The 13,631-nt window shown below is 47.1% G+C and overlaps 3 protein-coding genes across 4 annotated transcripts in view; 2 read left to right on the top strand and 1 right to left on the bottom strand.

Annotated features, from left to right (window-relative positions):
- The window catches only part of LOC6595474, a 42,376-nt gene that overhangs the window by 4,953 nt on the left and 23,792 nt on the right, over positions 1 to 13,631 (top strand). The window contains exons 1-2 of one of the 2 annotated variants that reach the window (XM_026988961.1): positions 671 to 892; positions 12,471 to 12,968. In XM_026988961.1, the coding sequence (XP_026844762.1) occupies positions 868 to 892; positions 12,471 to 12,968 (523 nt within the window). In that variant the 5' untranslated portion in view covers positions 671 to 867. Of the gene's footprint in view, positions 1 to 670; positions 893 to 12,470; positions 12,969 to 13,631 lie in introns of those variants that run through there. The other variant, XM_026988962.1, reaches the window with a different exon arrangement.
- On the bottom strand, positions 6,281 to 7,405 carry LOC6595476 (nascent polypeptide-associated complex subunit alpha). The gene is made up of 2 exons (XM_002020612.2): positions 7,285 to 7,405; positions 6,281 to 7,224 (listed from the first exon to the last, which is right to left on the bottom strand). The coding sequence occupies exon 2, from the start codon at positions 7,206 to 7,208 to the stop codon at positions 6,363 to 6,365; it is 846 nt and encodes a 281-aa protein (XP_002020648.1). The 5' UTR covers positions 7,209 to 7,224; positions 7,285 to 7,405; the 3' UTR covers positions 6,281 to 6,362.
- Positions 8,119 to 8,895, top strand: LOC6595475. The gene is made up of 2 exons (XM_002020611.2): positions 8,119 to 8,254; positions 8,317 to 8,895. Exons 1-2 carry the CDS (start codon positions 8,168 to 8,170, stop codon positions 8,455 to 8,457), a joined length of 228 nt encoding a protein of 75 aa, XP_002020647.1. The 5' UTR covers positions 8,119 to 8,167; the 3' UTR covers positions 8,458 to 8,895.

Genomic DNA, 13,631 nt, shown 5'->3' on the forward strand with positions numbered 1-13,631 from the left:
GGGCAGGCAAGCAGCAGGGAGTATAGAAAGCTGGGAAGAGGGCGGGTGGGTGGCAGGACCCATTGTGGTTGGTCGTTTAAGCTTAGCTCAACAACTGACTTGGCACTTTCTAAAGAAGACAGCAAGTAGCCGTGCCGTAAAACGGAAAATGAAAGGAAATTTAGGCAAATACAATGTGCCTAGGAGGATGGTGGGATTGGGAGAAAGTTTGCGCTGTTGCTATTTTTGGACCCCAAGCCAGGGAGGGCTAAGGAGGGGAAAAGCCCAAGCAAGACAGAGACGGAGAAGTTTCGCAAATGCTCCACTCTACTCGCACAAGCACCGCCTCCACAGAAAGCTTCAGGTCGAAAGCTTTTTCGTGGGCGTCGCGTCGCCGCCGCTGTCGCTGCCAACGCAACAGGAGCGCTAGGCAACAGCAGCTGCTGGCGAAGCAACAGTGAAAGCTTTGAGCTTTTACCACTTCCCCAGGCCAGGCGCACTTTCCAAGCTGGAAAGCTGGAAAAGTCTTCGACTCGTCGTCGGTTCGCCGAAGCTCGTGCGTGGGCTTCGGAGCCTCGGGACCGCTGCCGCTGCTGCTGCGTGCTCTGCTCTGTCCGTTGCTACCTGATGCTCGGATGCGACTCGACTTTCGGTTCAGTTCAACCTGGGGAGCGCAGCGGAGTGAACGCTGGGCCGAGTGTTGAGCGGTTAAATAAGAAAAGTGCCTGAAAATCCCAGCTAGTGTTCTGCGCCAGCTACTTCATTGCCAGCGGACCAGAGAGTCTGCCCCGACGACTCTCTAGTGTGCCTGTGCCCGTCCTGTTCCTGCTCTAGTCCTGATAAGCAGCCCTTCGACCGTGTAAGCCTAACATATGGCAGCCAGCATCGATGCCAGCCCTCGGCTTTTCATATGGTGAGTGGAAATGGAAAAAGGAAAAGTAACAAGAAAAGTAAAGGGGGAAATATTAAATGCAAAACTTCTGCATCTGCAACTTTGTGACTGTATAATTTTTGGGGCATAAGAGCAGGGCCAAGAGTGGCCCTGAAAGTGTGCACATACTTTTTCAATTAAGTGTTTTTTAAACACAAATCCGACAGGCAGGGTTGCAGCGATGTAACGGTGATCAGCGTTGACAGCTGCGCCGCAAAGTAGGCAACTGTACTTACGATGCACTCAGGCAGAAGCGAAGCTGCCAACTCGATTCGATTCGGTTCCACAAACTCAATTATAAAATGTAAATGAATCTCATCTGGCCGTCCGGTCCCGTCTTGTGCCGTCCTCCATAGTTCATTAATTCTCTCGACTCGATGACAATTGGCATGTGTTGCACGATTTTAACAAATTATTATGAAATTGCGCAGCCAAATGAATACTAATTTGATTTGCAGCACTGTCGAAAACAACAATATAGCGCAGAAAGGCCAGTCCAGTTAGTGAAGAGAGAATATTATTTGTGACAAGCTGAAAATGAATTATCAATTTCCAGATAGATAGATAGATAGCCGCGACCGATAGATACAGATAGAAAATTGTGGGGAGTAGGCAGGGAGTAGATACAGATAGAACACAAATTTATCTACACGCACAAAAGCCGTTGGTGGGAGGGAGCATAAAGCCAAAGTGCAGCGCAACAGTATCGGGTATCCAGTACACCTCCGACCTGTAATTTTCATGGGATTTTCCTGGCGGCGAAACTGCGCAATTTGTTTTTCAAAGAATTCGAAAATTGATTCCACTTCCACCCTCCAGTCCCTCGCACCCGCACACGCCCACTGGGATGCACAATCAGGAGTCCGCATTAACAACATTATCAGTCGTGGCCTTCGCTGGAAAAACCCTCTGCTTCATTATCCTTGGGTCCGGGCTCCTGGCTCCTGCCTCCTACATCCTCATACACGACAGCTGCATTTATTAAGGGCCAACAGAATAAAAAATATGGCACATAAATGCCAGCAAACGGAAATGCTTATGGGCGGAGCAGAGTGAATACCCGAGCATGCAGCGGGGGCAATTTGTTGCAAACTCAAAGGGTTCGCTGGAAGTAAGCACGTAAGCAGCTTTGCAGCAGCTCCACAAAGGGGTCCAGGGTCCAGGGTCCACTGCAGTCTGTACCTTGCAAAATTCCTTGAGTACTCACATTTCCTGGGATGCTTATAATTGGTGGGCAAAATCACTGGGAAATGGTGTAAATGGCCAAAAGGAAAATCAATTTTCTACAAGTTTGCTCTAAGAAAATAATTCTTTCAAATAAGAGTTTATAGACCAGTATCTGGTTTCTGCATAACAATCGCAAGAGGCTCTTGGTAATTAAGAAAATAAATTTGATTTGCATTTCGGTGTAAAGAGATTTCAAGGAATTGTTCTCTTTTGAGCCTCAAATGTAATTCCATTGAAATCGATTCACAGAGGGTTAAATAAACTCAATTATAAAATGTAAATCAATCTCTTTCGACTGTTTTTTCATGCGAAATGGGAAATGCATTGCAATTATAATATACTGATGGGGATTTATAGAAAAAAATCATCAAATTCCGTTGTATGAAAAAGGGAATAATATACGTTCAAATGCACATGCAGAATACAAATTGTTTGTATGTATTATGAAGTAAGAGTAAGAGTAAGAAACTTATGGAATACTTTAAGAACACAAATACCGATTGTATTTATTACAATATCAAAGAAAATCTACTTGTTGCATACTGTCGTATTATATAAAACGAGTTGGTAAAGGTCCGCACCACCGCATGCTCTCTCGCTTTAATTGTGCACTCTCTGTTCAGAAAAGGTCCAGATATAATGGTTAGGAACGGGGCAGGAGACATGGACAAAGCAGACCGCGCACCTCCATCAATTTTTATTTCATTTGTCATGATGGGGGAAGAGACAGCGAGAGAGCATGCGGTGGTGCGGACCTTTACCAACTCGTTTTACATAATACGTAAGTTGACATGGCTATGTACTTGGCAATCGATGCTAATCAATAATAATCCACTAACACAAATTAATGAATATATAGTATATATTTTAAAGTTATAGTTATATTTGCTTTATATACGAGTATATCTATATACTTGAAACGAGAGTTCACTCTGAAATAATAATATATGTATTAATTCGATTAATTTCCGCTCATTTCTTGGCCACCCTGAAGTTTAGGCAACTGTTGATTAGGGAAAAACCATCCGAAATCAAATAATTTCCATTAGAATTTCGACTGAAATTACTAAAATACTTATAAGCGTTATTCCAAAATCTCTCTCATTGAATTCAGACCACTTAGGAGAATAATTATAAGCTGATCCTCCTAACTCGGCCAAATTGTGGAATTACCCGAGGCTGCCACTTTTGATAATTGTCCTGCCACACACAGCTGGAGCACCACTCCCGACCCCCTCCCGGACCCCCGCCCGCCCACACCCGAACCACTCCGACCCACTCCCCGCCCACTCCCGGACCACTCCCAACCCACTTTCAATTGCCGAATCCAGCTGGCAAGTTATCTAATTGCTTTTCACATTGTGTGTGTGTGTGTGTGTTCGAGAGAGTGTATGTGTGTGTGTGAGAGTCGGCGGAAATCCCCTTTCATGCTGTGTGGGCCCTAAAAAAAGCGAATTATGAATTGTGTATTTGCAGTCGTAGATGGGTTGAATGGTGCACATTGTGTAGGACGGAAACGGAGTCAGGATAAAAGCGATTTGTTATCCTTTAAGCGGGACCAAGCATGTCCCCCTGCCCCTGTGCCTCAATTACACAAAAGGATCTGAGGAAACTTGAGCCTGTCGAGGCCTTAAATCAACTGTGCCACCTGCCACTCCCACTCCGACCCCACTCCGACTCCCACTCCCACTTCGAGTAGACACACCTCCACTCAGGACCTTCGTTTTACGCGCTTTTGTATCAGTCCCGCTCTGTTTGCCACCGCTCGAGCTCGATATTCACAATAATGGAACCCTAAAGAGCTCTAAAGTGCAGGCAAACACCTGCCAGGGCCCTCTCGAATCCCTCTCGAGCCTGATCCAGAACCTAAGCCCAGAACCCATTCCAGCCGCACCAAAGGGCAAACACGCATCAAATCAAATGGCAAAAAGCTTGCAAACACTTCACTTCACTTCGGGCCAAAATATATCGGCGAATACCCAGAGGCAGTGGCAGAAAACCCACATTTAACCCGACAGATGGAAATGGATATGGAAAAGTCAGAAAGAAGAGGCAGTGGCACAGCCAGTGGGAACATGAAGCAAATACAGACTGCCACATCATCGGCGTCATGATTAGCTCAGCAGTCTATATACACAGGGAGCCCCAAAAACCTTATGTGATGAACTGTGCCAGAGGGGAAGAGCCACCGAAGCAGAAGAAAATCCAGAAGCCAAGAAGGAGACCCTAAGCCAAACAGCAAGCAGGTTTTCATACTCGGGCGCACAGCGGACCGACAGATGGCACGGGGCTGACGGGAGCGGACAGGCGTAAGGACAATGGTAAATCTTGCAGATTTTGGTCAAGAAAATACCCAACGAAATGTGAAACCCAAATCAACTTGAAAGTGAATAAAAACCACCAAAAAGGAATAACTTTGTAAGTAGTACAAGCACTAGGCAAGCCACCTCCACCGCCACAGCCGCCAGGAGGCTGCAAAGCGAATGAAAACTTTTTAAATGTTGCGCCTGGACACACCTTCACCGGAAGGAAAGGAAAAGGAGGCTGTGGCCCTCAAATAATCTCAGAAAAAATTGGACTAGCGACTGATGTATCTACGAATCCTAGATTTGTGGCAGGTCATTGGAAATCCCAATAAGGCAGAGCGGGAGTAGTAAGAGGAGAACGAAGCCCTGGCTGGGACAACAGCTTGAGACATTCTTGCAACAACTTCTGTGTTCCAGCTCCTGGTCAGTGCTCCAAGAGGCAAGCACTTTGGATTGGCCTCTAAATTGAACGGAGTGGCTGTTGGGGTTGGTAGTAAATTATATTGCCCCCCGCTGCCTTCTGCTTACTGTCAACTGATTTGTATTTCAGCGGTGTTTTCAATTCCGCTGATTAAAGACGACCCGAGAGCCCGAGAGCGGCCAACTTAATCAATTTCCGGCAGAACTGTTCCGTTCTGTACTGTCCCCCCTCGTTCTTCTTGAAACTGTGTGGGTGCCCTCCCACGGAGTGGAAACTCTGCCCCTCTCCTCAGAGCCTCCTGCCGACACGCGCGAGCATTTTCCAGTCATCCACTATAAAGCCAAGAAGCCAAGAATACAAAGTTTCTACTTTTCCGCTGAAAATTTTTGCGCAAATAGCAGAAAGAAAGAACGAAGCAGCAAAGGAGCGAAGAAGCGGAGCAGCACCACCCGTGCACGTGCCCAACCAACCCAGCTACTATACGGTCTGGTGAATCCCCACAATGCAAAACTAAAGCCTTTTTTACGGCTGCTGACGACAGCTGCAAATTAAATAAAATTAAGCCGAAAGTTAGAGCCAGCTATTTATTAAGTGGCTTTGCGTATTGTCTCTGCCAGGCTCTAACGGAGGCCCAGCAGAGCGACGGGAGTCCCCCCCCCCATTTTAATTGAACGAGTACCTACCGAGCATAGCTTATAGGGCCCCGGCCGTCACCAGCAGCACCAGTGTACCACTTGCCACATGCCACCTGGCAGCAGGAGCATCGTTCCTTTTGGAACGGTGAGTGCCCGCAAAGTAAAAATGCAATCATCGTCAAAAATGTGTCACAAAAACCCTTAAAGGAAGGATAAAGCTGCACAGAATGAACCTCCGGACCAGCATAGACTATGGCAAACAGCTGCAGCTAAGTGAAGAGTAAACTGAAATGCAGCGTCAGCGGTACAAAAGAATAAACTAAGCGATTACCTTTCCCCACAAAAAAATATGTAAAAATAGAAGGAAAATGCCAGACAACGATAGTAACTGCAGGCAGGTGAAAATTGGCAACAGTGCGGCCACGAACATGCATATGAGCGATGAAGTAATATTCTATGGTAAATGGATCATATGATGCAACAATATTTGACGACGAAGAAAAACGTACACATACAGGCACGCAGATCTAGAATGCCTGCGAATACGTGTGCACACATATGTACAATCAAATCTCAGTCGTCCGATGTCTCACGAGTGATGTCACAGACGCGCACTTCCCCGAAGCAAACGCGCATCGATGTAGAGCAAGATGCTGCTGCTTGTTCTGCACCCCAGTAAGGGTATGTGCAGGCGCGTGACAGCTTGCGGACGAAGCCGTGGACCCAAAGCAGATTCTCCAGGCCTGAAAAATGTGTAACCGAAACCAGAAAGAAGCACATGTACAAGATCATGAGATCATTTTTATTGTTGAATCAATCGTGAACTGTTAAATGAAATGATTAGTGGTTAAATGATTCGGCGCTTAGTTGCTGGCCAGGGTGAGGGCCATGATGGCGTTCACCACATCGTTCTCGTTATCCAGCAGGGCTTTGATGGCCTTGGTGCGCGAGCAGGTGGCCTGCATCTGGACCAGATCGATGTCCTTGTCGTCCAGTTCCATGAGAAGTTCCTCGTCGAACTCCGGCTCCTCCTGGTCGTTTTCCATAGCTTTAGCCCAGGCAAGGGCCTCCCGCTCGCTCTGATCGGCTGCGGTGGCGTTTTCGCGAAAGCGCTCGGCAGCCTGAGCGGTGGCCATCTGGGTGATGTCCTCGACTTTCACATCGCCGAAGCAAAGGTAAGAGTCGCCGACCTTGAAGACATCGGGCTGATCGATATAGAGCAAGATGTTCTTGTTCTTGCGCATCGTCACGCGGCTGACGTTCTCCACGGGCTTCAAGTCTAGCTTCGAGAGCAAACGGCGGGCCTTCTTCTCGCCACGCGACTGCCTATGTGCGCCGAGGGACATGGCCCCAGCTTGCGGGTCCAAACTGCCCACAGCATCAGTCACATCGTCATCAGAGTCCACCTCGTCATCAGACAAAGCCGTGCAAGCATGGTCCCCCAGCTGGGGGTATTTCTTGGTCATCTCCATCAGTTGCTGCATTGCTTCGTTGTAGTCCGGGTTTTTGCTCTTCTTTGAAGTGGAAGGGGCTTCTTCGTCCCGGCCAAAGGTAAGCGCTTTGTCCAGCCACATATCTTTTGTGGCAGCTTTAAAGGCAGCTTCACCGACATTGATAGCGGCCGTGGCAGCGGCGGTGGCAGAGGCCGTGGCTGCGGCGGTGGCAGCGGCGGTGGCAGCGGCCTTCTGATTCTTTTGCTTTTTTCCCATCTCGTCTTTCAATTTTCTGCAAAATTGAGAACTAAATCGAGACTTGTACGTGAACAGACCCACAAAATATACGCACTAGTTTTTTGGATTTTTTTTTGTGATGCCGTGACGACCAGTTGTTGTAGAAGAAAAAAGAATATGTGCTTCCGGAAGTTTGACAGCGTTGTCAGGGTTGTCAGGGCTGTCGAGTGTTTCGACACTGAACTGTAACTGAGAGAAAACTCCGCTGAACCGCAGCTGGAATGTTCTAGAAAACAAATAATGCAATGAGTGGGTAGATCTATAGAAATATATTCCGTTTAGCAGCTGAATATTTTGACAAATTATATTCCTGAAACCGGTTTTTGCTCAGGATTTCGCTCAAACCAGGGCTGCAGTGGTACTGCGCAAAGTGCTCAAAAGCGCAAACGCGGCCACACCAGCTGGTTGTTTACATTTTGTGATTTCCAACATGGCGATCGTCAACGTTTTTTTTTTGTTTATTTTTCGTTGTAGACATTTCTTTGTAAAAAAATCTGCGTCTTTCGCAATGAAGGATGAAGCAGGCCAATAAAAGTGGTAAAGATCAATATCGATTTAAAAATCAACTCTGTACAACACTAGTGTTGTGGTACGCTCATTCCTATTTTTTATTTCGCTCGTGCTTCTCTTTCTGTTGAGCCGCAAAGCTGATTTGAAAGCAATTATTGGATGAATGGCTGGTATCTCGAATAGTATTCAACAATAGCATTGTCTCAAGACCTTATAAATTAACTTAGAATCAAATACAGGCATCAGAAAAGCATAAACTCGGGAATCTTAGTAGGCCTTCTTTCAACTTTATTCTAGCCAAATTTCGTGTAGGTTTTGGGCAGTCAGGTCTCATAACGTTTTGGCTGTTCATTCCGTTCACATCAAATGTTTCCGACAACATTTATTTTGGTTCTGTAAAACAAAATTCTGAAACCAAACCATTCGAGATGCCTCTGAAGTGCATAGTCCAGTGCGTCCACAAGATAGCACACAACCTAATCGCAGCCCGGCCCGCAGTGACGATTACAAGCGGAGTAAGTCCTGATGTGAGGTCTGATTTGATCGAGTCCTCATGATCTGTGATCTGTCTTTGCAGGGCTGCCAGGTGCCCGCTAAGAATGGCCCTATAGCCAATATGATCTTCTTCGCGGCAATCGCCTGGCCGCTGTACGTGTGCCTCATGCAGGACGTAATCATCATGCTAAAGGAAATGACCAAGAAGATGACGCGCAAATAGTTGGAGCGTCGTTTATAGGGTGATCAAACACACGTCCATACAACACACGGGTCATTCCATTAACCAACTAATACTCAAGATTTTTCGTGCTCATATCGTGCACCGCCTGCTCCTGTTATGATGCCACCAGTTACCCAATTCCAGCATCTTTCACATTTTTAGGCCATTGCTGTTGCTCTGCTGCCCTGGCCGTTCCTTTGGGCTACAAAAAACTACACTGATCAAGTTAAGTTCTATAAGCGTTACTATAATCAAGCTCCTCTCCATAGAACCGAGGGTTGAGCGGTGGCAGAAGATCTTCAAAACCTTCTGCCACATACAGATACAAGAGTTCTTTTAACATTTTACAAAAACTTCGACCATTAAAAACTTACATAATACTGCTGCAAATGTAACCCGAAACCACAATTACTAAAATAAACTGTTGGTATTGCGTGATTTGTATTCTTGTTCTAATTCCCCACCTCGAGGCCATAAAAGACTGTCTTATCGAGGGATACAACTGGTTTGAAGATTATATTAGTACCTTTGATCTGCTCTTCTTTGCAAAAAATGTGCTGCAAGGCGCAAAAATAATCGAAAATCGTTCGAAAAGAACGGAAGTTTTTGCCACCACTAGGCCCCTATGCGCATCCCTAACGAATGTGGTGTGATGCAAATTAAAAACCAATCGGGTCGTCGCTTTAAAATCATTTTAGATAGAAGTTTAATACCTTAATAATTTGTGAACACAAGTTTGAATTTAATATGCATGAATGTGTTATGCGTTATTTAGCAAATGGAATGTTCAGTTGGCGAAAAACTTTCATCTGCAACCGACGGAAGAAACCGCACAGCAGCGCAATTTGTATTGCAGCATGGTAATAAAAGTTTTGCGTTAACAAATTTGCAATTGAAATTGAAATTGATGATTGAAAATCCGTAGTGCAGACGTGCCACGTGCCAGCTACGAAATTTCGGGCCTGACAAGGCCAATGGATGGAACTGGCGACGGAGTGTTAGCGGAAAAAGCGAAAGTGCAGCTGTCCCCGCGGCACGCCAGATCCTATCCGATCCCGGCGGGGTCTGAATTTGTATTTGGTTGGGAAAACACGTAGCTTGTCGCCGCGGGTGGCAAAAGCCAAACGGAAAACAGAGTGAAAATGAAAATGGAAATGGCATTGCCAAAGGAAGAGGAAAAGGAAAAGAAGCTGTGGTTTAATGTCCGGGGTCAAGCGGTGAGGCGGGGATGGGGTGCCGAGTGACCGTGCAACAAATGTACGTTTGAAGCCATTTTCATCCATTTTAATTGCAGCTGTGGCAGCAGGATTGTCTGCGGTTCTGGCCACCGAAAGTGCCGCACAAACAAGGAGCTCAGAGCCGTGCGGCGGCGCCCGTGGTCGCTGCCTGCTGCGGTTTTCGGAGGCACATTGCCAGCGGCAGGCCAGAGTCGTGTATGTGTGTGGAGAGTGGATCCCTAAAAGCCTGCCTGCCAGTTAACTATATTTAAGATAAAAGTGCCACACCCTATTAGCGGACCCATTCCGCACTTGTTGCAAGGTCCAGGGCCAGCAATCCGTTGCACATTGCATTCATATCCGATTCATATGTCTTTCCCCGAGATCTGGATGTCTCTGGCGCGGCTTAACCCTCGCTGATGCGTTTTTAATTGCTCGGTTCTTTTAATTAAAGTGTGAGGCGAAAAAGTCAGGCGCAACCCACCAACGACCAACGACCACTGGCCTTGCCCCTTCTCCTTCTCCTTCTCCTTTGGCAATAATTAAACTTTATCTTCGGGTCAGCTCCTAATTGAGTTGCATAAATTATGTAATGGGGAAGAGGGGAAAACAACTGGCAACTGGCGGATGATGCAACCGCCGCCCCTCCCCACTTGGCTAAGTGGCTTCCACCTTAATTGAATTCAAGAGGAGAGGCCATCTAATCAGATATTCGCTATTGCCAGTCATAAATTCATATCAGCCAGCCCACAGTATTGCCAGGAGTCCAAGGCAGGCCGAAGTCGGCTTTTAACTTTTCGGTCGATTCGATTCGATGTGGAAAACTTTTTGTCTTGGCTGGCACGTTCGTCCCATGATTAATTATCCCGCCCCATATGCTGCAGTGAGTGTCATCTGGGGCTCCGCCCCCCCTCTGTCCACTTTAGTCGAGGCTTAGTTTAGCTTTGTAGTTTGGTTTTCCTTTTTGTTTTTCCTGAGACGCGGCGCGACGGCCTGCGCATGAAAAATGAACCCAAGCCCACAGGCAGACAGGCTGGCAGGCTGGCAGGCAGGCATCAGCCAGTCCAAGGAGCAGAAGGCACCAAGGAGACATCAACACTGGGTCTGGGTCTTGGCCCGGAGACGGCGGGTCTGTCAAGGCAATAAAGTCCATTAGAGAAGCCGCTGGGTGCTGGCTGCTGGGTGCTGGCTGCTGGGAGCCAAGAATCTGTAACGCATTAATCATGCAAGTTTCAAGAAATGATTGAAATCATATTACAATATGATGGCCCCTGTTCCAGCCATGTTTCGACGGCGGCTGTTTGCCCATACATATATAAAAAGATGTTTCTGTAATTGAGATGTTAGCCAAGACATTTATATTGTACTTCGGAAACGATATACATATGTACACACGAGTATCTATCCTTCTTGTCTTGCCTGGCTTCTGTTGATGTTTAAGTTTCTGTTGAACTAAGAGCTAAAGTTCAAGGAAAGTAAAACAGAAAACTAGTAAAGATTCTTCACTAGCTGCTGCTTAAAGTGCATGAAAGAACTTACAGTAAAAGAACTTACAGAAACCATCTCTTAATCAAATTGTGACTAAATTTATCGCTTTTCCCTTAGTTTTTCCACAAGTTGTCTATTAAATTAGGAAAGTATCTTTTAGTATGGACTTAGTAGGGTGTATCCCTTAGTCACATGTCTTTTTCCTCCTTCTTGACAGGTTATTTCATTTGGTTTTCGTGTTGATATTGCTTTTGTCTTGGTCCATAATTTGACGGTTCTTTTTCGGGTTGGGGCTTAATCTGCCACATCGCTGCGGTCGAGCTGTTGATGAGCTGGAATCCCATTTTGGGGGGCGGTTTTTGCGGTTTGGAGCGAAATGAATGTCGGACCCCCATCTGAAATATGTCAACCTTGAGCATGGGGCTGAAGCGCTTATCGCCAAATGACCCCAGACGACGTCGACGACAGCCGAGCCTTGTCCTGAGCCACCCAACCGCATCCGAATCCGCACCGAACCACCTGCCCCACCGCAAACCTGAAGCCAGTGAAACGGCAAAGAAAATCAATTTCCTTTGCCTCCGGCTTCTGGAGGGGGGAAGAGGAGTCTGGGCCGAGCTGAAGTCTGACATTTATTACCATATAAGGAGCCAGGGACTATTCGGAGTATCCGCGGGCCAGGACCCATACAAAAGACGAACAACTAAAAAGCAGCAAACAGGAAACTGCAGCGCGACAAATGGCGCACACCCACACCAACAACAATAAGGAATCGCTCCACCCACTACCACCGCCACTCCCACTCCCGCTCCCACTCCCCCAAGCATTTTCCTTCCCTTTTAAGGTGCTCCGGCATTGTGTGCATATTGTGTGAAAATATGAAATATGGAAATGCCGGAAAGCGAAAAGTTGTCCCTGGCACAATAAAATGCAATTTCCCTCAAGAGGCAAACGGGGCGTGGCCATGCTGCGAATATACATTGCTAATTTCCGTTAACAACAAGGAGGAGCATTCTGTGTGTGTGTGTGTGTGCGGATTCCGCCCAGATCATATTCCACACCCCTCCAGAGCCAAGCGGGAGAGCAAGGCTATTAGCAGAAAATGTTTGCATACATTTTTGAAATTTTGTAAAGAAATATAAGGAGTTATGGGACAGAAAACAAGCGGTTTTTTCACTCAAAGAAAATAATTAGTTCTGATAGAAATTATAGATAGAAACCACGGTGTTTCCATCATGGGACTATTTTTTAGATATAAATTAACCCCTTATCTGGAGCCACAGATACTGATTTTCTCTATGGTTTTTCCAGGTGTGCCGATTATCATGGCAAGCAATGTAAAACAACAACAGCAAGATCAATGCACAACCAGTGAAGAGCCGACGCTACAGAGAGTACGATCAGTAGTCGAGGGTCGACCGTCTGGACCCGGAGGATGCCAAGATTGGCCTAAACAGCGATCCCAGCAGCAGCAGCAGCAATACCACCACCGCCAACAACAACAGCATCAGGGGCAGCATCAACGGCAGCCGCGCCAACACGAGCTACTGCATCATCCGCGTAAGCCGCTCCCGGCACTGACCGCCCGTGGCCGCCTGCTAGTCAGTGAGGGGGCTCGACGGCGGGAAGTGCGGGGCTGTGGCCGAGCTGGTGCCGAGGGTGGAGTCGGAGTTGGCGGCGGCGGTGGCCTGTTGTGCTGCAGCCTGGACGCACTGAAGCGGCCGGCCAAGCTGCTGCAGTTCGGCTTCCTGCTACTGATCCTACTCCTTGCCAGCCATGGAGATCTTGTCCAAGCGGAGGGCAATGTTGGTAAGTGCTCTCCAAAGTTAACCCATGACCTATCTCCATCGGAATATATTCCCCCATGGCCCTGCCACACATAAAGTGTTGTGTTAACTTTTTGCCCGCTTCTCCCATTGTGTGTTGCGGCAAAAACATTTACAAGTTTAATTAAAACTTTGACGCACAAAACAAGCACGCAACACAGCCTCCGTGCTCCGTGCTCCGTGCACCACCTCTGTGCAGCTTCCTGTGCCACCAGATTGTCCATATCCACGTGCCCCTCCATCTGTCCACATGTGCTCTGCAAATATATTTTTAACTCGTTTATCCAGCCCATGCATAATCCAATTGGTATCGCCAGGGACCAGTGACCAGGGACCAGGGAATGCGGCCCACACTCGGCCTTTGTCCATTTGCATGTGCATCTGCATGTGTGTGTGTGTGTTTGGGCGGCCAGGAAATGGCCTCTACGGCCGGAACTGGACCAAAAGCCAGCTAAACGAGTTACAGTTGCCAAACGAAATTATGAATGTGCAACAGGCCCGAGTCACTCTCCTCTTAGGCAATTATGTGTGGGTCAGGGGACTGGGGGGTATGATTTGGGTCCAGCTAGTGGTCTGTGAATAGTAGGTGGCCGATTAGTACTGTCAACCAATTGATTAGGACATCAATTTGTCTGATTTTTGAAGA

Source organism: Drosophila persimilis, unplaced genomic scaffold, assembly GCF_003286085.1.
Source record: "Drosophila persimilis strain 14011-0111.01,24,50 unplaced genomic scaffold, DperRS2 tig00000191-arrow-pilon, whole genome shotgun sequence".
Classification (NCBI taxonomy): domain Eukaryota; kingdom Metazoa; phylum Arthropoda; class Insecta; order Diptera; family Drosophilidae; genus Drosophila; species Drosophila persimilis.

Bases quoted from the DNA above. Each gene is read 5' to 3' on its own strand.
- LOC6595476 (XM_002020612.2), bottom strand. From the start codon at position 7,208: ATGGGAAAAAAGCAAAAGAATCAGAAGGCCGCTGCCACCGCCGCTGCC.
- LOC6595475 (XM_002020611.2), top strand. From the start codon at position 8,168: ATGCCTCTGAAGTGCATAGTCCAGTGCGTCCACAAGATAGCACACAAC. The intron at 8,255-8,316 runs GTAAGTCCTGAT...CTGTCTTTGCAG, and splicing joins CAGTGACGATTACAAGCGGA to GGCTGCCAGGTGCCCGCTAA.